Source organism: Homarus americanus, unplaced genomic scaffold (genome assembly GCF_018991925.1).
Source record: "Homarus americanus isolate GMGI-L3 unplaced genomic scaffold, GMGI_Hamer_2.0 scaffold57980, whole genome shotgun sequence".
Taxonomy (NCBI): domain Eukaryota; kingdom Metazoa; phylum Arthropoda; class Malacostraca; order Decapoda; family Nephropidae; genus Homarus; species Homarus americanus.
Window position 1 is genome coordinate 14,926,289 of NW_024716703.1, and position 22,661 is coordinate 14,948,949.

Here is a 22,661-nt window from a genome sequence, read left to right on the forward strand (position 1 = left end):
TTATTAGTTTTATTACTATGTAATCCTTACTGATATGGCCATCACAATGTGTTCTGTTCAAATACATTCTCAACCTGAGCTACCTGTAATGACACAATGACTGTCTGCCTGGTGGTGGGGGTGTCATTAATGCTAACTCCTCAGACGATAGTATTTGGTACTATTTTTGTATTCTTAGTGAAAATACAGTTAATCTTTTAATTACTAGGATTTCCTTGCTTACATTCACAACTCCATGATGTATGTTATTTTGTATAAGTACTTTACTAAGATCTGAGAAGTTCTTGTGCCTGTGAGATACTATATAATATTCACCATAAGCACAACTTAGCTGTCCTGTTGTGTGGTTGGCACTCCTCTGATGCCTATGTCTCCTTGTCCTGTGTTATTTCATATAAGAGTTCACTAATACAGTATTCCACTTAATTTATTTGTTTCAAGTTTTCTGAATATAGTTACTAGAATCACTATGGATAGTCATAGACACAGCTACCCGGTAAGTAAATACAGTTAACCCTCACTTTACGCGGTCCCACATTCCGCGTTTCCACGTTTACGCGGTGCCCTGCCGGAACCCAGGATGCTCACATTCCGCGGTGCGTGTACCCCTTTACGCGGAGAGCGGCTGGCGAGCCGCGCCATTTTTGGATCCAAACCTCCCGCCATCCGCCATGTTGTGTAAGCGGCGCGAACATGGTGCGCACAAGGTCGCCCAGTCATCAAAACATTACCAGTTCTTCACCCGCCACCCACCACAGCCGGCCCAAGTCAGTGATAGTGATAATTATGGTGAGGATATGGACTTATATGGACTTTGGGGAGTTTGACAAAGAGGCCCTGCAAGCCTCTGTGGTGGATAGTGATACAATTGATACAAGTGACACAGGTGAGGGCCAATAATCTGCCCTCTGCCTCGGAACCAACCGCCCATCCCCGTGTGCCCAGCCATTTTTTCTACTAATGTAAGTGTTAAAAAACCTAATATTATTGATATTTCTCTTAATTATTAATTGTGTGTGCATACCATCATAAAGTTAAGATAATATTTTTACTACAACATAGTTGTGTGTCGTCAAAAAGTGGAGTTTGGGGATCGGCCCGGACTCCATTTCAATTAATCCCATATGTTATGTTATTCACTTTACGCGTTTCTCACTTTACGCGGGACCCTCCGGGTTACATTAACCGCGTAAAGTGAGGGTTAACTGTATTCTATAAGATTGTGATATGTGGCTCTAGATTTTTCAGTCACATCTAAATGAAACTTGAGCTTCACTTGCAAACATAAAAAAATTTGCTGCACTGATTGACACATTTACTATTGATTCACTGCCCAATATCTGCCACTGGACAAACAGAAGCCCAAATGCCAACATGCTCTATACCGAGGCATGACCTGACATGACATGACCTTCATTTGTCTAATATTTTACCAGATATCCATGTGTAGGGTGAAATATTGACCACAAAAGGATAATAGCAGTTATGTACTATCAATAGTTTGATGGTTGAACCAGGGTCAACAGAAAGTGACTTCATATTCCAGGATTCATATGAGGAGCAGAAGGAAAACTGCAAAGTCACTATATTCCCTTCTCCATTTTCTTCTGTTATTGTAAGGTTTCAAGAAATGGTGTGATGAAAATGTAAAGACATTACATTACAGTAATATCTCCCTTTGCTGGAATCCCTCTAACCTGGAACTCTCTGATAGCCGGAATTAAAATTTTTCGGAAAATCGTTTGAAAATTCCGGCTTTGGGAACGATTTTCCGAGGGGCACATTTAACGGAAAATTCTGAGAAAATTTTCCTGATACCCGGAAAATTTCAAGGATGGTGGAGTTTTTTCCAAATTTAAGAGATGAAAATCAGGAGTATTTTCTTGAAATTCCGAGAAAAATATTCCGTTACCGGAAAATTAAGGAAAATTCCGGGGATGAAGGATATTTTTCCGGGATCGAGAGATGATGAAATGGGCAATTTCTGGAACTTCCGAGAATATTTTTACGTTACCCAGAAAATTCTGGGGATGGGGGATTTTTTCTGACTTTGAGTAAGTCGTCTCGTTACCCGGAAATCTCTCATTCCCGGAAGTGCTCTGCACCAATTGTTCCGGCTAATGGGGATATCACTGTATTAGTACAGTATTGGATTGTGGCGTGAGAGGAAAATCCGTTTCCTATTTATGCTGTTTTTTCATGTTTTATTCTTTAATTTTCAGATCGTATGGATCATCCAGTTGTTCATGTATCTTGGAATGATGCAGCCAAATTCTGCAAGTGGATGGGCAAACGACTTCCGACAGAGGCTGAGTGGGAACGTGCATGTCGAGCTGGAAAACAGGAAAGACTATTTTCTTGGGGCAATAAATTTACACCAAATAATGTGTACAGGTATTGATTGTATACAGGTATTTGATTTTGTTATCCATTTTTAATTCAGTAACTGACAATCTGTTTATTGATATTTTAATATTACTAACTAAGGAAGTAAAGGCCACACTTACTGGTATTCTTGGAAAAAGTTTTCATTCGGTGAATTCTTGTTAATCAGAACCCATTTTCCTATATGGTTCCATGTAAAAAGCTGATATGCCTCATGCCCATAGAATTTCAATCCCAAAACCTAACGCTAGCACTTGTGTGTCATGGGGCTTAGCTCGACAAATACCCTCTCAGGCAATGCTTCTCCAAATATCACGGTGTGGGATGATTTTCTCCTAGGTGCCTGTGTATGTTCAGATGTGAAGAAAGATTGGCAGTCAGACCAGGTGACTGGCCACCCTACTAGCTGCCACACTGACTTAACTATCAGTGGTGATGTTTATCAATGCTAATGCATTACACGTCAGCTGTTATTTATTTAATAAAAGAATGTGTATTCAAGCAAACAAGCCCACAAGTCAAACAGGACAGGACAATTGTAAGTACTGTATGATTTTATGAAATATGAGTGGGGCACCTCATGAGGGGGAAAAACAAACAAAAACAATGTTTCTTTTCCATTATCTGCCCCAGTCAATATATAAAAATTTCTAAGTACAGTACCAGACACTGGGCAATGATGGAAAAACAAGTGGAAAAAGCTTGCATGGTAGACAGTAGATGTGCACTCCATTAGTGACCATCATGAACTGAACGTGATGCGTATAGTACTGTACTATAGTACAGTATAGTCTGGGTTTACGCTGTCAATTGAACCCATGGAGGTCCGCGTATAACGTGAAACGCGTAAACAAAATAACAGAACATATGGGATTAATTGAAATAGAGACTGGACCGACCCCCAGACTACCCTTTTTCCGACACAATATCTACGTTGTAGTAAAAATAACATCTTAATTTTATGATGGTATGCACACACAATTAATATTTAAGAGAAATATCAATAATGTTAGGTTTTTTAACACTTACGTTAGTAGAAGCGATGGCTGGGCACACGGGGATGGGGGGTTGGTTCCGAGGCAGAGGGCAGATTATTGGCCCTCACCTGTATCACTTGTATCACCTGTATCACTATCCACCACAGAGGCTAGCGGGGCCTCCTTGTCAAACTCCTCAAAGTCCATATCCTCACTATCACTGACTTGGGCTGGCTGTGGTGGGTTGCGGGTGAAGAACTCGGTAATGTTTTGTTGACGGCTAGCATTGATGTGGTCGTGATACATCTGAACATAGGGCTCCATGCATTTCAACAGAAGGTTATTAGACATAGCAATGATTGACTGGGTCTTTGGCAAGGTTGAGCTTCATTTTCTCAGCAAACTCGATGACCTCCTTGACATCAGCATGTGTTAGTTTCTGCTCTTGTTCTTGCGCCGTAACACCTCGCTGCTCACTGACGTCATCATCTTCCAACATCTCGTCCGCAGTCACTTTAGGTTGCCTGATTACCTCCAGGATGTCGTCGTTGGTGGTCTCAGAGAAGCCTGCAGTTCTAACACTCTGTGCAGCCTCTCTTGCAATGTCCAATGCCACAGCAACAGACTGAGCCTTTCCAGCCACCGCTTGACTCTGCCTCCCACCTGGGATACCCTGCAACACATGCCGCCACACGTGACGAATCGTTGCCACAGACAGCTGCCCCCATGCCTCCACCAAGAAATCAACAGCCTTCTTTACGTTAAACAGCTTCCAGAACTGCTTGACCCGCACTTCATGGTCCATCAAATCTTGTTCTAGATCCTTGTCCTCGCTCTCGGTGCCACTCAGGAGGTTCTGCAATTCATCCTTGGTGTTGGTGAAGTTGTTCAGGAGCCGAAACTTCTTTGCGGAGAAAGCAGCCTTCATGTTGCAAATCAACTGCTGATCCATGGGCTGGATTAACGACGTAGTGTTAGGGGGAAGGAAGACCACTTTTACGTTGGGGTGACGATCCAGCAATAGGGGCGAGTGTCTTGGTGTGTTGTCAAGGAGCAACAAAATGTTGAATGGCACATTATTTTGCTCGCAGAATTTCTTCACATCAGGAATGAAACAGTTGTCAAACCAGGAAAGGGACAGAGCAGTGAACATCCATGCCTTCCCTGAGGTTAGCCAGTGGACATTTAACTTGCTCATGTCCATATTCTTGTATGCATGCGGCTTGCGGGCTTTATGGATTACCGACAACTTCAGCTTACAAGTGCCGGAGGCATTGGTGGTGAACAGTACGGTGATGCACTCCTTCTGCATTTTGCGCCCCCGACACTTGCTCGCAGACTTGACTACGAAGGTCTTGGATGGCAATTTTTTCCAAAGCAACCCGGATTCATCCATAATGAACACTTGGTCGTCGGTGTACTGTCCTTCCTCCATAATTTCTCGTAAAAATTGGGGAAAATTCATGGCGGCAGCCCGGTTGGCACTTGCTCCTTCACCGAATATCTCAATGTTCGTGATCTTATGACGTTGTTTGAAACCTTGCAGCCACCCAGCGGAAGCAGTGAAGGGTTTGGGCTCTGCAACTCCCATTTTTCTAGCCACTGATTGGTAGAGTTCTCTCGCGTAGTCCTGCACTGCCCGAGTGTCGACCGCCATGTTCCTTCTTGACTGACAAATCAAATAGCTGACTAATAAACCCTCGGTCTTGAACAGCACCTTATTGTGGCAATATTTCACCATCGAGGCACCTACAGACGTTGTAATGCTCATATGTTCTTTGATCTTGCCGGCATCCTTCTTGATCGTGCGGATCGTCGATTTGTTCACTCCATATTGTCTGGCCAGATCCACCTGCCTCGTGCCTTTTTCTAACTCCTGAACGATCTTGTACTTAACTTCATAGCTTAAGGCGTATCGCACCTTCTTGGGCTTCGGGCGGCTTGGGCCAGGTAGTTCAAGGTTTCTCGGGGGTGGTGGGGGTCCAGTGGAAGCCATTGTTGAACAGGTTATCGGGCACGAGGGAGCACTGTTTACGCGGAGATGGAAGACAATGGGACTGACACAGCCAAGGTCAGCGACTTAACCCTTCTGATGGCAGGGCACGCAAAGTTAAATAGACCAATCACAGCTCGCAGCGGAGGGGATGCGTGGGTGGTAAGGATACGTGGCCCAATCACAGTCCGAAACGTCAGCGGCCAGGACCTTGCACAGCTTGCCCACGCCGCTTGCCGCATAAATTAAGGAATGTACCGCGTAACTAATAATTGGCGCGTCTGGACAGGTGCCACGTAAATGACCAAACGCGTATAAAATATTTGCGTAAACCCAGACTATACTGTACGTGTTTACACTGAGGCAGGTGGTTGTATCCTGTGGCTGCATAGCAGCAAGACATGTGCTTCATATATATACAGGGGTATTCGTAAATGTCTCTCATATTCTGAAATTCTGCAAAATATTGTGAAATTTGTAATATATATTTCGTAACAGCAATATATTACGAATTATGAGTGATTTTGAATTTGAGGGGTACAAATTATGGGGATTTTACTGTACAGTGGACCTTTACCATTTGCGGTTTTATGGTTTGCGGTTTCAACTACTGTATTCGTGGTTCATTCCATAAAAAATATTATAATAAAAAGAACAAAATATTGGTTGGAGATACAAACAACATAATTCTATTAGTTCTATATTACATAAATAGTTCATTCCCTTCTCATAATCAACCTTTGGGGTACACCATTACACTTTTAAATAAATAACATAGAGACAGGCAGATGCTGGGGCTCGCCTGCTGGTCAGCAATAATGTTTCGTTAAGCACACACTTAATGAACCTAAATAATATGGGAATTATGGTCAAACTGCATATTGTACTTTTGTTATAAAGGGGTTGGGGAATTGTTGGGTACAGCCCAGCCACCCACCATACTTCATCACACACAGTTCCGCTTACCACTTAATTTTTTCTTATTTTATACTTACTGTATAGTATATTGTAGGATTTCATTGCTTTATTAATGATTTTCACCATTGTATGTGTATTTAAGGAAAATATACAGTAAATCCCTGGTAACTCAGCATTCAATATCTCTAAATTTCATGTACTTCGGCATGGATATGGTCACGGAATTTATTATAAAGTAACTCGGGAAATGCCGAGTTATATAAAATGATCTCGGAAAATCTCTGCATACTACCGTATATGGTCGCGTAGGTAATTCTCGCCACGCTCCACTCTTGGTCAGTCTGGTGTTTGTAATTGTGATCGGGTGCATGCTGGCTCAGTCCAACCAGTACATGGACCTGGGAAGGGAAGGTGCTGTAGCACCCCAATATTTTGGGTATAAGGTAGTACTATACAGTGGTCCCTCGGTTAACGAACACAATTCGTTCCAGAAGGTCGTTCGTTAACCGAAACCATTGTTTCAATGGGATTTTGGGTAATTGGTTCCAGCTCACCGAAAATTACATACAAAGTAAAGTACACTTACTTTGAGGTGTGTATGTAGAAGGCTCCTGGTTGATGATGATGATGATGATGGGAATTAGAAGTGGGGGTGGAAGAGAAATCTCCCCATGCTTGATGCCGTCATTTCACCCATAAAATTTTAAGTTCACTAGGTGTAATTCAAGATTATTTTCTTTAAATCAACACTGCACTGCACTATATCTTGTCAATATGTTAAACAAATTTCAGAATGACCAATAATTGTACTGCAAAAACTTAAAAATACACTGTGTTCAAGAGACCCACAAGCAAGATGTTACCTCCACTGAACAGAGATACAAACTGAGGCCTTGGTGGGTGAGTGAAGTGGCTGATGGGCACACCGAAAACTAGTTCCCTGTACTGCAATTATGTTAAATAAGTGTTAAAATTACTAAAAATTTTAATATAAAACTTGGAAAATTATTGAATAGTACAAACTTCTTGATATTTACTCCAATTTTAACGAATGTAAGTCCTAGAACCGATTTCTGTATTGGCGAACTAATCTTCCAGCTGGTGAGCAAGCCAAAGCATGTCGAAACATTTTTGTAAGAATTTCGTTAACCGAATTTTTTTTCATTAACCGAAATGAAGATTCTTATGGAAGGTATAGTAATTCGTTAACCGAGGCGTTCGTTAACCGAGGGACCACTGTACATTGCACCACAGAGTATCTAGGGAACCAGAATTAATATTCAGCACTCCCTGGTAAAATTTGATTTTTGCAGTACAAACCCAGTAGCACCCAACAACCTCCTCCACTCATGTCAGGCCAGCCACTGTATGCAGAACATCTCCACTATTATGGTAAATCCAATGTCGTAGACTTTATTTAATTTAGAGTGCAATTCATTTTATTCAAATTCCAACTACTGCTACTCCTCGACTTACGACATACTCGACCTATGACCACCCGGACATACGACCATCCCAGTCGTACAAAAAAAAATAAAATTACGTATTTTCGAGTCTGAACGTTAGTGATTGCATTGTGTACTGAAAAAATTTTCGTTTGTAATTCCCTTTAAAATGGTTGGCATGTGTAAAAGTGAGAGTTCGCGTGGTGCTGAGAAAAAAAAAGAGACGCCCAGAAATTTATGTAAATCTAACCAAAGATATACCGTATATACTTGTGTATAGTTCGAGTTTTTAAGACCAAATTTTTAGGCAAAAAATTGGGGGTCGTCCTATACATGCGTAATAGTTTTGTTAGGTTGAACCCGTGCATGATGGGAAGGGCGAGGAGCAACTTTTAGCTTCAGACATGAAAAATATTTACCATTTACTGCCAGTAAACAATGGAAACGTAAAATATGTACCAATTAGTAATGAAAAGTTGTGCAGTTCCTTCAGTAAATGAAGTTCACCAACTTACAATAGGCTAAATTACCTTACAACATGCATTCAGTAGTCTATGTTGAAGTTCTTAGCACAGGCTAACTTATCATATCATATACGGTATCACAGTTCTCATTGATCTACAAAAAATACCGGTAATAAAAACCTTTTCGATATTTCACACTTAATATAATACCTGGTAATCTACTTCAACCTCCTATTGTTTACAACGACACATGACGCACCACCAGCTGTATCACCTAGACGGTACACGTGTTTTTCGAATCGTTTTCAGTTAAAAAACTGTTGCATCACATGTATATTTTACCTTAACTGTGCCTTTTCTTTTAATTGTAAATCTCCCTGTAGCAAGCAAGTGCATCTTGGATCATTCAACATTTTGATCCATTTCTTCAAACATTTGCATCCCCTTATTAACATACCCTTATTAATACTGTAGTAGCAAATGCCTCTGCCATTTGTTTCACTGAAAACTTTTTGGGGGGTGCAGGTTCTTCTACATTTTGTCTCTCTTCTTCCTCTGCAATTTTCTGTGCATCCAGTTCAATAAGATCCTCTTTACTTAGCTCTTCTGCTACACTTTCAACCAACTGCTCAACATCTTCATTATCAATTTCTAACTCCAGCTGTTTACCCAACTCCACTATCTTGTTACTAATCTCAGAAATTGTTTCATCTTCATTAAATCCTTTGAAACTGTTCACATATCTTTTCAGGACCTTTTTCCATATTCCATTCATGCACTGACCTGTAACCTCCTCCCATGCTGCAGCTATGTTCTTTATACATTTCAAAATGTAGGTCGTTCAGGTGTGGTGGGTGTCCCGGAGCATTATCTAAAATTAATAAAATCTTGAACGCAATCCCTTGTTGCAAACAATACTCCTTGGCTCGTGGAATGAAACAACTCAGGAACCAATCCTCAAACAGTGCTAGGGTCATCCACGCTTTCTTATTACTGCGATAAAACACTGGCAATGTGTGCTTGCTGACATTTTTAAGAGCCCTTGGGCTCTCTGAATGATATATCATGAAGGGTTTTACCTTGAAACCAGCTACATTCCCCTCCCAACAGCAGTGTGAATCGGTCCTTGAATGCCTTGAAACCCGGCATGGTTTTCACTTCTTTGTGGATGTATCTCCGTTCTGGCATGCGCTTCCAGTGTTTACTCAACATTCATACTTCCCAAGCTCACCTATGCCTCCCCTGCCTGGTCTTCCTTCCTAAATGTCACACAATGGAAACACCGAGAAAAGTGCAGAAGAGGTCATGCAAGATTATTCTTTCCCCCTCCAATCCACATATCAAGAAGTGCTCAATACACTGACCCTCGTGGTTCTCTCTGATCATTGCCACGACCTCATACTACAAATTTGGTGAGAAGCTTCTGTACAATCCTCGACACCGGCTCCTACTTCCACCCGAGATCTTTCGTTCGCATATTGCTGTTCGACATCCAGCCCATATGAGCATGTATGGATTGCTACAAGAACAACCCAGTCCCAACCATTGTAAAAATTATCAACAACTCATAATCAACCAATGTATTCACTCCCAATCGAGCTCAGTGTTACCTTTTTGCACTGTCACTATGTTGAAATGCCCTGTAGTACAGGTATAACGTTCTCCCCACTTAGTTATTATATATCATATATCAGCCTTCTGGGCTGCCATGTTCTTTCAGTAAACCGCTAATTATTATTATTATTTATTATTAGAATGTTAAAAAAAATAATAATCAACATTAGATAAAAAATCTGAAATGATTAAAGATTACTTCCTGTGCCAGTGGGAGGTGAAGCATTGCTAAGGGAAGTCTCCAGCTGGGCTGGGTTGCTATGGTGAGGCTTGAGGGAGGCCATGCATGACTCAAGCCAGCTTCTGCAAATGGCTGCGGTGTTAAACTTTCAGGAATTAATTTCATGGACATGCCAGTGCCTCCACAACATCATGTTTAAGTGAACTTGGTAGATGTACTGTACTGTACTGTATGTGAATTAGTGAGCTGGTACTTTGAACTTTAGTTTTGGAGCATTTTTGGTGTGTGTGTGTGTGTGTGGGGGGAGGGGGTGGGGGGGCTTTTAGGAATCCAACTGGTGCATCCCTTATTTCCCTGTGTTATAATGGGTTTGCTCTAGACAACATTTTCTGAAAATGCAACCCCCGTGGTAAGGAAGGGGGCAGTGTAAGACACTACATGGCACACCTGTTAGAGACATTGATAATCCTGAAAGGGATGGAAAATTTTAACTTGGATTACTTCTATAAGATGGTCAAGTGTTATAAACAAGAAATCATATCTTCAAGCTCACCCAGTTGTCATACAGAACAATATGGAAGTACTTTTTCATGCACAGGGCGGTAGACCTATGAAACCATCTACCAGCTGCAGCCATGAAAGTAAGAACAGTCCTGGACTTGAAAATAGCCCTGGACAAGACTCTTAAGAACACTGAGGGGATCTTACACAAGCCACCAGCCTCCTTCCTCCCATCATGGTGACCACTAGCTCTTGTGGCTGTTAGGTAAATTAGGGAAATATGATAATTATCAACATTTATGTAATAACCCATTGCCTTTCAGAAAGAGTTATACACTGCACCTTATATAGAATAGTATAGAAGAAAAACACTCTTATTTACGAAGCTTCTGAGAATTATATTGAAACTCAAAGAGTTTCCCAACATTTTTTAAAAGTTGTCTTCTTGTAAACAAGAATTTTGAGTACTTCTGAATAAATCCCAATTTCCTTTTCAATTTTATACGTATTTGAAACATATTTGTTCAGGGAATTAATATACTACATATTCTATCTTACCCTTAGGGCTAACATATGGCAGGGAAGTTTTCCAGAACAAGACACAGGTGAGGATGGATGGGCAGGTCGGTGCCCCGTCACTGCTTTTCCTCCCAATGGCTATGGCCTGCACAATATCCTAGGCAATGTTTGGGAATGGACAGCTGATTGGTGGGAAGTTAGCCATTCTCCAAGTCTTCAGACAAATCCAGTATGTCCTCTACCCTATCCATCACTTGTAGTACTGTAGTTCACTGATTTTATGTTTATTGTACCATAATGTATCAGCTTTAAGATGATTCATGATAATATACACACACACACACACACACACACACACACACACACACACATGCTGAAAAGGTTTTACATAATACATTAAAAACTCCTTGAGCTAAGACTCAACTCCAGCAACCAGTGCCCATGATCAACCCCAGAAGGAGATGGCAACCAAACCCAAGCTGAAAGTACCCTTCTGCAAAACATGTAAAAAGAAGGTACATGTAACAGAAAAATTTTGGTTCAAAGGTCAGTGAGAAAACTCTCTACTCATCCAGGTCAGAAAGATCAAGGAAAAAGACTTCAAATAAATACCAATATTCGGGACATACAGTATAGATCAAAGATAAAGTCATTATCAAAGACCGATGAAAATGTGGTGTGTAGTTCATTAAAGCAAAATCCACAACAGTTAAGAATATAAAGAAAGACTTACAAGTTGCAGGCATCAGTCAGGGGAAGATGCTCATCCAAGTCGTTATGAATATGGTGGAGGATGGAGGCCAGTAACACTAGTTAACAAGGTTTTTGGTTCATGAATCATACTAGATGTTTATTACTACAGGTTGTACCTCTCTAGTCCGGCATTCTGTGGTCCGGAAACTCCCGTGGTCCGGAACGATTTTAGTTTGTCCAATAGGTAGATAGGCAGCTTTTTTTTTTTTTTTACTTATCTGAATTATTATTTTTATTATTATTATTAGGAGTATTAAATTTTTTTTGCCCCTCAGGCCCCAATGTGGGTCAGCGACCTATGCCGGGTGGGCTAATTTCGTAAAAACAAAAACAAAAACAAAAGCATGAAAGTAGGTTTGTTTACATCCGGCCTCTCTCTCTCTCTCTCTCTCTCTCTCTCTCTCTCTCTCTCTCTCTCTCTCTCTCTCTCTCTCTCTCTCTCTCTCTCTCTCTCTCTCTCTCTCTCTCTCTCTCTCTCTCTCTCTCTCTCTCTCTCTCTCTCTCTCTCTCTCTCTCTCTCTCTCTCTCTCTCTCTCTCTCTCTCTCTCTCTCTCTCTCTCTCTCTCTCTCTCTCTCTCTCTCTCTCTCTCTCTCTCTCTCTCTCTCTCTCTCTCTCTCTCTCTCTCTCTCTCTCTCTCTCTCTCTCTCTCTCTCTCTCTCTCTCTCTCTCTCTCTCTCTCTCTCTCTCTCTCTCTCTCTCTCTCTCTCTCTCTCTCTCTCTCTCTCTCTCTCTCTCTCTCTCTCTCTCTCTCTCTCTCTCTCTCTCTCTCTCTCTCTCTCTCTCTCTCTCTCTCTCTCTCTCTCTCTCTCTCTCTCTCTCTCTCTCTCTCTCTCTCTCTCTCTCTCTCTCTCTCTCTCTCTCTCTCTCTCTCTCTCTCTCTCTCTCTCTCTCTCTCTCTCTCTCTCTCTCTCTCTCTCTCTCTCTCTCTCTCTCTCTCTCTCTCTCTCTCTCTCTCTCTCTCTCTCTCTCTCTCTCTCTCTCTCTCTCTCTCTCTCTCTCTCTCTCTCTCTCTCTCTCTCTCTCTCTCTCTCTCTCTCTCTCTCTCTCTCTCTCTCTCTCTCTCTCTCTCTCTCTCTCTCTCTCTCTCTCTCTCTCTCTCTCTCTCTCTCTCTCTCTCTCTCTCTCTCTCTCTCTCTCTCTCTCTCTCTCTCTCTCTCTCTCTCTCTCTCTCTCTCTCTCTCTCTCTCTCTCTCTCTCTCTCTCTCTCTCTCTCTCTCTCTCTCTCTCTCTCTCTCTCTCTCTCTCTCTCTCTCTCTCTCTCTCTCTCTCTCTCTCTCTCTCTCTCTCTCTCTCTCTCTCTCTCTCTCTCTCTCTCTCTCTCTCTCTCTCTCTCTCTCTCTCTCTCTCTCTCTCTCTCTCTCTCTCTGCTTGTCTATACAGAGTACAACATTTAACCCTTCAATATATATGAGCAGTAAATAAGCGTTGCTTTCATATTCTTATGTAGAGTAATGATGATATGTTTTCGCATGTGCGCACTTACATACGCGCAGTCTCACTTTTTTTTACCATTAATGGTTAGCTACTTATATTGTTCCATTTATTAACATTAAATAACGTTACAGCTACTTCAAACAACCATATTAATTTTTTACATTAATTTTACTACAGCTGAAATCAGGGTCTTATTTTCTTCAGTTTTATATGTAGAACCAATCAGTCACTGGTTTCATAAGCTTTAACATAAACAATGCCGGCAGCCGTCTCGTCTCCTCTAATATTCCACGTATTATTAATAAATTGTATTGTTAATTTTGCACACACGTACATTAATTCAATAAAACAAATTCAGAAACATTAATTAAAATATATATGAACAGTAAATAAGTGTTGCTTTCATATTCTTATGTAAAGTAATGACGATATGTTTTCATGTGTGCGCATGCGCACTTACATACGCGATCTCTCTTTTTTCTTTACCATTATCGTTAGCTACTTCTATTGTTCCATTTATTAACATTAAATAACATTACTTAAAACAACCATATTAATTTTACTACAGCTATAACCAAGGTCTTATTTTCTTCAGTTTTATATGTAGAACCAGTCAGTCACTGGTTTTGTAATCAACGAAAACAATGCTGTGTCATTTCCTCGTGTTTTAATATTCTACGTATTATTTATGAATTGTATTGCTCATTTTGCACACACAGTAATAAACAATAATGCATCTTTTATACATAAGAAAAATGACGCTGTTTACACGATTATGCACGTCGTCTGCACGTTGGCGGGCCGTTCAAACCCGTCGAAATTCAAGTTTCCGCCATCAAAATTTTTATTTATTTATTTTTTTGTGTGTTCCAATAAAATTCGTTAAGAATTAAAAACTTGCGAAATTTGAGAAGCTACTATACGACATTTATCCCTTCAATATGTCTTCAAAGAGACCATGACGCAGAGAAAGTGGTGCTAGTGCTTCCAAGCATAAGCACAAGTCACTATCTATCCAGGAAAAGGGTGAATTTCCATGGTCCGGCAATTTCCATGGTCCGGCACCGGTCAGGTCCCGAGGTTGCCGGACTAGAGAGGTACAACCTGTAATTGAAACATGCTTATTTCAAATCTGCCCTTAGCTTTGCTGTATCACATCTAGTTTTCAAAATATTTATTATACTTCAATATTTGAACTGTCAAGGTGACTGACTTAAGGATATTGAGCTCTTTAGCAGGGGCATCATTTTGGTGGGGTGGGGGGGGGGGAAGGGCACTCGTCCCCCCAAGACCTGGCTTGCTTCCCCCAAGACCTGGCTTGCCCTTCCCAAGGGCTGTCTTGTTCTCCAAGGATAATTGTAATTATTTTGGATTTGGTGAAAACATCTCAATGTTATTTTTACTATACATAATTAAACAAAATGATAAGTTTTCATCTATTTTCATTGTTCCCATTGCTTATCATTTATAAACTGAATAAAAGGCAAGGGAGTAAGTCATATTGCTAGCAGCCACACGGTCCACACCGGGCAGATGCAAATTGAAAATATAAAACGTGTTGGAACGTTTTTTGTCTGTTACAGCATCATGGTGGAGCAAGATTTTGACCCCTACTCTTTGCATGTAATGGTGTTGCCTCCCCCTAAGCAAAATCTGAAATGACACCCCTGCTCTTGAGGCAAAAGACAAAATTGTGAAGTTCACCTTATTATGATAAAATACTGACAAAGCCACACTTGGGAGGTCTACTGGGGTTGCCGTAATAGCACCTACTACATCTGCATGGCTCAACAAGGAAAACTACAAATAGTTTTATCAACTACTGTAGCTAAAGAATGGGAGGTCTCAGTTTACCAATAAGCTCTATGTAAAATTCAATTTATAGATACATATGTGTATATACAGTAGTCACATATAGATATTGTAATGCATTTCTGTATTGACAGTTTCTAAAAAAATATACAAATTTGTAAGACATTGTCTCATATAAGAATTTTTTTTCAACATACCTTTCATGTCTAATGGCTTTTGTCCATTCTGGGGCTTTGTAAAGAGAGGGTTGTCACTACTGTTTTTTATAATTCACTTTTATTTCTAAACTTTTATCTGAATCACCCACTAAAGCTGACTTACTTGCCACATGCATCCGAAGCTACCTGTATTTATAGAAAACCTTACTTTGTTCTCAGCAAGGTCCTCGGTCTGGAGACGACAAAGTCAAGAAGGGAGGCTCCTATATGTGCACCAAGGAATACTGTTACAGGTGAAGGTTCTTCTTAACCTGAATGATAATTGTTTTTTTTATTCCTGAGCCTTTTATACTTCACCTTCCTCACAGGGATAATATATGACAAGGAGGTTCTCCCAAGGAAGATGTAAGAAAAAATGAATGGATGAGTTGCTGCCTTGACAAAGAAAATGCAGTTGGACGAGTTCCTGCCTTGATATAGTATAGATGAGTTGCTACTTTGATGTAGCTGCTGTGATATAGGATGGATGGGTTGCTGCCTTGATACAAGAAATGATCAATGGATGATTTAGTCTTGATATAGATTGGATGAGTTATAGTGATATCTCACTTAGCCAGAACAATTGGTGCAGAGCATTTCCGGGAATGAGAGATTTCCGGGTAACGAGACGACTCTCTCAGAGCCGGAAAGAAATCCCTCATCCTGAAATTTTCCGGGTAACGGAAAAATGTTCTCGGAAGTTCCAGAAATTGCCCATTACTTCATCTCTCAAACCCGAAAAAATATCCCCCATCCCCAGAATTTTCCATAATTTTTTTTTTCCGGAAAATGCGCCTGATTTTCATCTCTTAGACCCTGAAAAGAACTCTCTCATTACCGGAATTTTCCAAGTATCGGAAAAATTTTCTTGGAAATTTCTGGAAAATGCGCCCCTCGGAAAATCATTTCCAAAGCCGGAATTTTCCGAAAAATTCCGGCTTTGGGAAAATTTTTCCTAGAAAATTTCTATTCCGGCTGTCAGAGAGTTCCAGGTTTGAGGGTTTCTGGCTAATGGAGATAGTACTGTACTGTACTGTACTATGTACAGTCCCCCCATAAAGTATCGTTATATTTTCTGTCGCTACAGTTTGAAACACTAGACAAAATGCTTTGAAATGATCCCCAATGCATCCTCATAAGTTAGTACGTCTGGTCATTATATACAACAGCTAGAGATGGTGGTAGGGGGTCGTCTCTGTATGGCACACTAGATACTTCAATATAACAAGAAATATAATAAGCTATATTACAGTGACCCCTCGGTTAACGAACTCAATCCGTTCCAGAAGGTCGTTCGTTAACCGAAAAGTTCGTTAACTGAAACCATTGTTTCAATGGGTTTTTGGGTAATTGGTTCCAGCTCACTGAAAATTTCCTAAATTAAAACAAAAATGGTAGAAAAGTTCACTTACTTTGAGGTGTGTATGTAGAAGGCTCCTGGATGATGATGATGATGTGCATTTGAAGTGGGAGATGGAGGAGGAGAAGGGAGAAGAGAAGGCATTGGGGTGGAAGAGAAGTCACCCCATGGCACCATTTCACCCATAAAATTTTAGTTCTCTTGGTGTATTTCAAGATTATTTTCTTTAAATCAACACTGCACTGCATTATATATTGTCAATATGTAAAATAAATTTCAAAATGACCAATAATTTGCTTGGAAACACAGAAAAAAAGCGTTTAGTTGAAGAGAGTCTCAAGCAAGATGTTACCTCCAGTGAAAACAGAGAGAGACTAACGCCTGTTTGCTGTGTTAAGAGGCTGGATGCCGTGCATTAAACTAGTCACTTTACCTTCAGTTATGTTCAATAATTGTTAAAATGACTAAAAAATTGAATATTAAACTTTTAAAATTATTGAATAGTATAAACTTGATATTTACTAAAATAGTAAGGAATTTAAGCCCTAGAACCGATTAATGTATTGGCGGACTGATACTAAAGCTGGTTGCCCGGTCAGTGCAAGCGAAAACATGTTGAGGTCGGTTCGTAAGAAATTCGTTAACCGAATTTTTGTTCGTTAACCGAATTGAAGATCCTTATGGAAGGCAGTTCGTTAACCGAAATTTCGTTAACCGAGGCATTCGTTAAACGAGGGGTCACTGTATTGTATGTATCGTGCTGGGTAGATGCAAGGCATATGTAAGCAAGCCACTGACTGATGATGACAATATCACCAAAATATACTTCAAATGGAAGTGTTTCGGAACATCACAACTGAGCCTAAGACAGACTTCAAAATGGACATTTCACCATTATATCGTTGTAGTAACGGAGTTTCATTCATACTGAGTTTCACAATATGCCTACTCATGTTGTTCACAGTAAATCTGATTTATGAAAAGTGACTAAGCAAATAGTACTTGATATTAGAGTGAACAGCTACAGCAATTTACAATATTGTATATCAGTCTACATGGGATCTGCCATGTTACTGATATGTAAATTGCATTGGTTTAACTCCGAAATAAGGTTTTAAATCAAGGGACGTGCAGGCACCAAAACCCCCCATTCACCTATGGAAAGACATTTGTGATTGTATAATTCAGTGTGGCACCAGTTGTTTCATGGCGTCTAACCAATCATGATTCTGTGGGTTCGCTCACCCCAATTCGCCCTGCTCTCTCAGTATTACATATATATCCTTATTGTTAAGGGCAATGATGGCACCTTTCACATCTTACTATGTCTCCCCAATAATTCCTCGCTCCATTTGATGAAAGATACCGTTGATGACTAGCATGGCGTTGGTATCCATTTACGACATACACTCTGAGTCATGTAATATATGATCTGAAACCTCAGAGGATTCACATCATTCAAAAATGTATACCTGTATACAATACTCATTCATGCTCAAAGGTCGTGGATATAGAATTACCAACATTTCAGAAACAAGTCTAGTAACATTGCTCAGAAAGCATTAAATCACATCGAGCCCATGGCTAATGATACTTTTTGGGGGACTGTACGGTACCTTGATGTAGGGAGAGATAATGGATGAGTTACTGCCTAGGTGGATGAATAACTCTTTGGTACAGGTAAATATGAATGAATGAGCGAGTTACTCCCTTGATATAGGAAAAGATGAATGAATGAGTTGTTGCCTTGATATAATTACTATTTTAATTAATTAATTTTTTAAATATTTAAATTACATTACAATAAAATCATTATCTTTGTGCTTCGCTTGACACCACTGTGGGATGGAAACAGTGTTTCCCAAGCTGATTGACATTTGAATATCATGAATTGTCTGAGTAATCTTATGTATATCTTTATTATACAATATTGATTACTGGCACAGGTGGCCTATCAAAAATCCGGCAACTTCGAAAATGCCGGAAAACTGGTGGTTATATTTGCTGTATAAGTTTAACAGAAAATGACTAGGCTACTTGTACAGTCCTTTAAACAAAGAAAATTAAACACTTAAGTTAGGATAATATAATTGACATTACTGGATTCCTTGTAAGACCAGGAATATTTTGAATATAAATTTCATATATTTTGCACAAAAGATAACATATTTACTCAGAGTAAACATTATATCTAAAATTTGTATGTCTAATGCAAAATCTATGATGTTTATATTCAAAATGATCATCAAATTGTAAGAATTCCAGCAATGTAAATTATATTCTGGCCGGGTAATTTGCATGAATTTTATGAGCTAAAACAAATATCTTCAGTTAATAAAAAAAAAAAATATTCTTCACGACACTATCTGTCAATCAAAGTACCCCACCTTGCCTCCCCCCCTCTTCCAACCGCGCGGTCCGTCCCAACCCTCCCTCCCACCCCCCACCTTCCATCCCTAACTTTTAACTTAATAAATAATACCTCAAACTAAAGTTAGGATAATATAATTGACATTGCTGGATTCCTTGTAAGACCAGGAATATTTTGAATATAAATGTCATATATTTTGCAAAAATAACATATTTATTCAGAGTAAACATTATATAAAATTTGTATGTCTAATGCAAAATCTATGATGTTTATATTCAAAATGATCATCAAAATTGTGAAATTCCAGCAATGTAAATTATATTCTGGCCGGGTAATTTGTATGAATTTTATGAGCTAAAACAAATATCTTCAGTTAATAAAAAAAGTTATTCTTCACACCGTGCCAGATGGTCGGACGGTCCTCCCCCTCCCCCACCCCCCACCAACCCTCCCTACCAGATAAATGTGTGGGAAAACCAGACTATTTACCTTTTTAGTAATAAATAATACCTCAAACTAAAGTTAGGATAATATAATTGACATTGCTGGATTCCTTGTAAGACCAGGAATATTTTGAATATAAATGTCATATATTTTGCACAAAAGATAACATACTTACTCAGATTAAACATTTTATCTAAAAATTTTATGTCTAATGCAAAATATTTGATGTTTATATTCAAAATGATCATCAAATTGTAAGAATTCCAGCAATGTAAATTATATTCTGGCCGGGTAATTTGTATGAATTTTATGAGCTAAAACAAATATCTTCAGTCAATAAAAAAAAAAAATATTCTTCAGGACACTATCCGTCAATCAAAGTACCCCACCTTGCCTCCCCCCCTCTTCCAACCGCGCGGTCACTCCCAACCCTCCCCCCCACCCCCCACCACTCCTCCCTTCAAGAGATGTTGGGTGAAAAATTTAGATTTTAACATTTTGTATTAAATAATACCTCAGATTAAAGTTAATAAAAAAAAAAAATAATTCTTCACGGGGTAACAGATGGTCGGTCGGTCCCTCCCTCCCCCCCACCCCCCACCAACCGTCCCAAGGAGATGTGTGGGATAACCACTAAATTTTAATAAATAATACCTCAAACTAAAGTTAGGATAATATAATTGACATTGCTGGATTCCTTGTAAGACCAGGAATATTTTGAATATAAATGTCATATATTTTGCACAAAAGATAACATAGTTACTCTGAGAAAATTTTTTATCTAAAATTTGTATGTCTAATGCAAAATATATGATGTTTATATTCAAAATGATCACCAAATTATAAGAATTCCAGCAATGTAAATTATATTTTGGCCGGGTAATTTGTATGAATTTTATGAGCTAAAACAGGCAGTCAGGCAGGGTGGCGGGTGGGGTCAAATCTAAAAATAGCGTCTCGAGCCGGACACTCACCGCGTATATGTGGAAAAAATCCGTGTTAAGTGAAAGTTCAGCTCTGGCGAGGCACCGCGTATATGATAAAACGCGTTAAGTGAAACCGCGTTAGGCGGGGTAATACTGTATATATCCCACCTTTCTTGTTGCAGCAAAATGTTTCATTGTTAAAGCATTATTATTATAACATGATTTAGAGCTACATTTACTTATTATAGATAAAAGAAAACAGGCATTTGATAATGACAAATATAAGGCTGTAAGTCATCAGTACCTGGTAGTGCAGCAGCCATAGAAACATTATCACCATCCCACTCATCACCACCACCTCCCTTATCATTACAGGTACTCCTTGACTTACGACATACTCAACTTACGACAACCCGGACATACGACCGCCGTGGTCGTATAAAATATTTTTCAAAATACGTATTTTCTAGTACCGACGATAGTGATCGAGCTGTGTACTGACAAAATTTTTGTTTGTAATTCCCTTTAAAATGGCTGGCAAGCGTAAAAGTGAGAGTTCTCGTGGTGCTGAGAAGAAAAAGAGACACCCGTTTTAGAATTTTTATGTATTATTTTTGCCTTTTCGACTTACGACCTAGTCGTCGGGACGGAACCCCGTCGTAAGTTGAGGAGAGACTGTATATACAAGTTTATTATTACACTCTTACCCCTCAGCTTTTTTGCTGCATTCAGTCATTGTTAAATCATTTTTATTATAAAATCATGTTGTTGCTAGTAAAGATTATGGAAGATTTTCTTTTTACTTGCAAATGCTAGGATTTTGTTTATTTTTTTCCATGTTGAGAATTATTTGTAATTGTCTTATAAAATTCTAACTCTGCTATACAGGTATCGATGTGCTGCCAGGAGTCAGAACACCCCAGACAGTACTGCTGGTAACCTTGGATTTAGATGTGCTGCCGACCACCTTCCACAGTACAGTACTTAGAAAATTAACATTTGGTGTTTCTAGTTTGTTGAATATAAAAATGTGCAAAGCTGATACTATTGGGTTTGTCAGTCTTTCATGGTATAATGAGAGTGTAATTTGTTAATGATTACCATAGATATGTTTATTGTACTAGGTCAGCTATCCATTGGTCCTGGGTTCAAATTTTGACTGAGGAGGCAGTGAGTAATTGATAGCGAATGTAGGCGGGTAGTCTTTGATTACATCAAGGAGTTGTAACCTTGCCTTGGCAGCTGTTCCTACCCTGTGGGTTAGCATTAGGAAGGGCTGTAAATCTTTGCCTCAAGATACCTGATGCTAACCGAGTCAACAGAGCTGGGTCCATCTGGCCTCCTCTGCATTTTCTTGAATGGTGCCCTGGGTAAGTGTGAGGGGCATCCCATTGAGGTTTTACCCAGCATCTGCTTGCAGGTAATCATGACTAACCTATGCAAGCATGGGAAACAACCTTGGGACCTAGAGGTGGTTTGACAATAAAAAAAAGTGTGGGTAATAGAATGGTCTCCAGGTAAAGTCCCCTTCACTACTGCATTTACAGAGGCTCGTTTTATTAACGTCCCCACAAATCATTACATTGAGATAATTGTTTTTATATTATTTTACTTTGATTCCATAGTACAGTATATTTACTATTGCGAGTTTACTTCTGTCAAATGTAAACAAACACAGGGCTGTTACACTGCACAAAACCTGATGAGTCCCTGTAAACACACTAGTGAAGGGGACTGTACAGTAGTGTATAGCCAGCCATACAAAGTATAAAAAAAAAAAACTGGTTTTACTAAAAGAAAATTTATGAATTTCTTTTTGAACATCTAATCATTTAAAAAGATGCAGCAGTACCTGATCTTGTCTTCTCACATTACTAACAGGAATTGTAGTGCATTATTAGTCATACTGAGCATTACAACACTGCAACATCACTTTGTCTAGTTTCTCAAGTTTTGGCTTATTAAGCACTTTCACCCTACCAGATCATACAGTATACCGGTATAGCTTACTGCTTATTAAGAAATAATTCCCGTTATTTATATATACTATATATATATATATATATATATATATATATATATATATATATATATATATATATATATATATATATATATATATATATATATATATATATATATATATATATATATATATATATATATATATATATATATATATATATATATATATATATATATATATATATATATATATATAAAACATTGATAATTTTTTTTTATGAAGTGAACAACATTTACTAAATACTGTACAGTGGTCTCATCAGATTGCTATAGGCCTACTGAGAACTAAGACACTTGAGTATGTAAGCAGGCTGGTGATGATCAGGTGTTGCCACGTTCGT

The 22,661-nt window shown here is 39.2% G+C and overlaps 1 protein-coding gene across 3 annotated transcripts in view; it reads left to right on the plus strand.

The window, feature by feature from the left end:
- The window catches only part of LOC121858306 (formylglycine-generating enzyme-like), a 47,036-nt gene extending 24,678 nt beyond the window's left edge, over positions 1-22,358 (plus strand). For all 3 annotated transcript variants that reach the window (XM_042354632.1, XM_042354634.1, XM_042354635.1), the window contains exons 4-7: positions 2,223-2,394; positions 11,043-11,226; positions 15,375-15,448; positions 21,184-22,358. In XM_042354632.1, the coding sequence (XP_042210566.1) occupies positions 2,223-2,394; positions 11,043-11,226; positions 15,375-15,448; positions 21,184-21,283 (530 nt within the window). In that variant the 3' untranslated portion in view covers positions 21,284-22,358. The remainder of the gene's footprint in view (positions 1-2,222; positions 2,395-11,042; positions 11,227-15,374; positions 15,449-21,183) is intronic.
- The last annotated feature ends 303 nt before the right edge of the window (positions 22,359-22,661 follow it).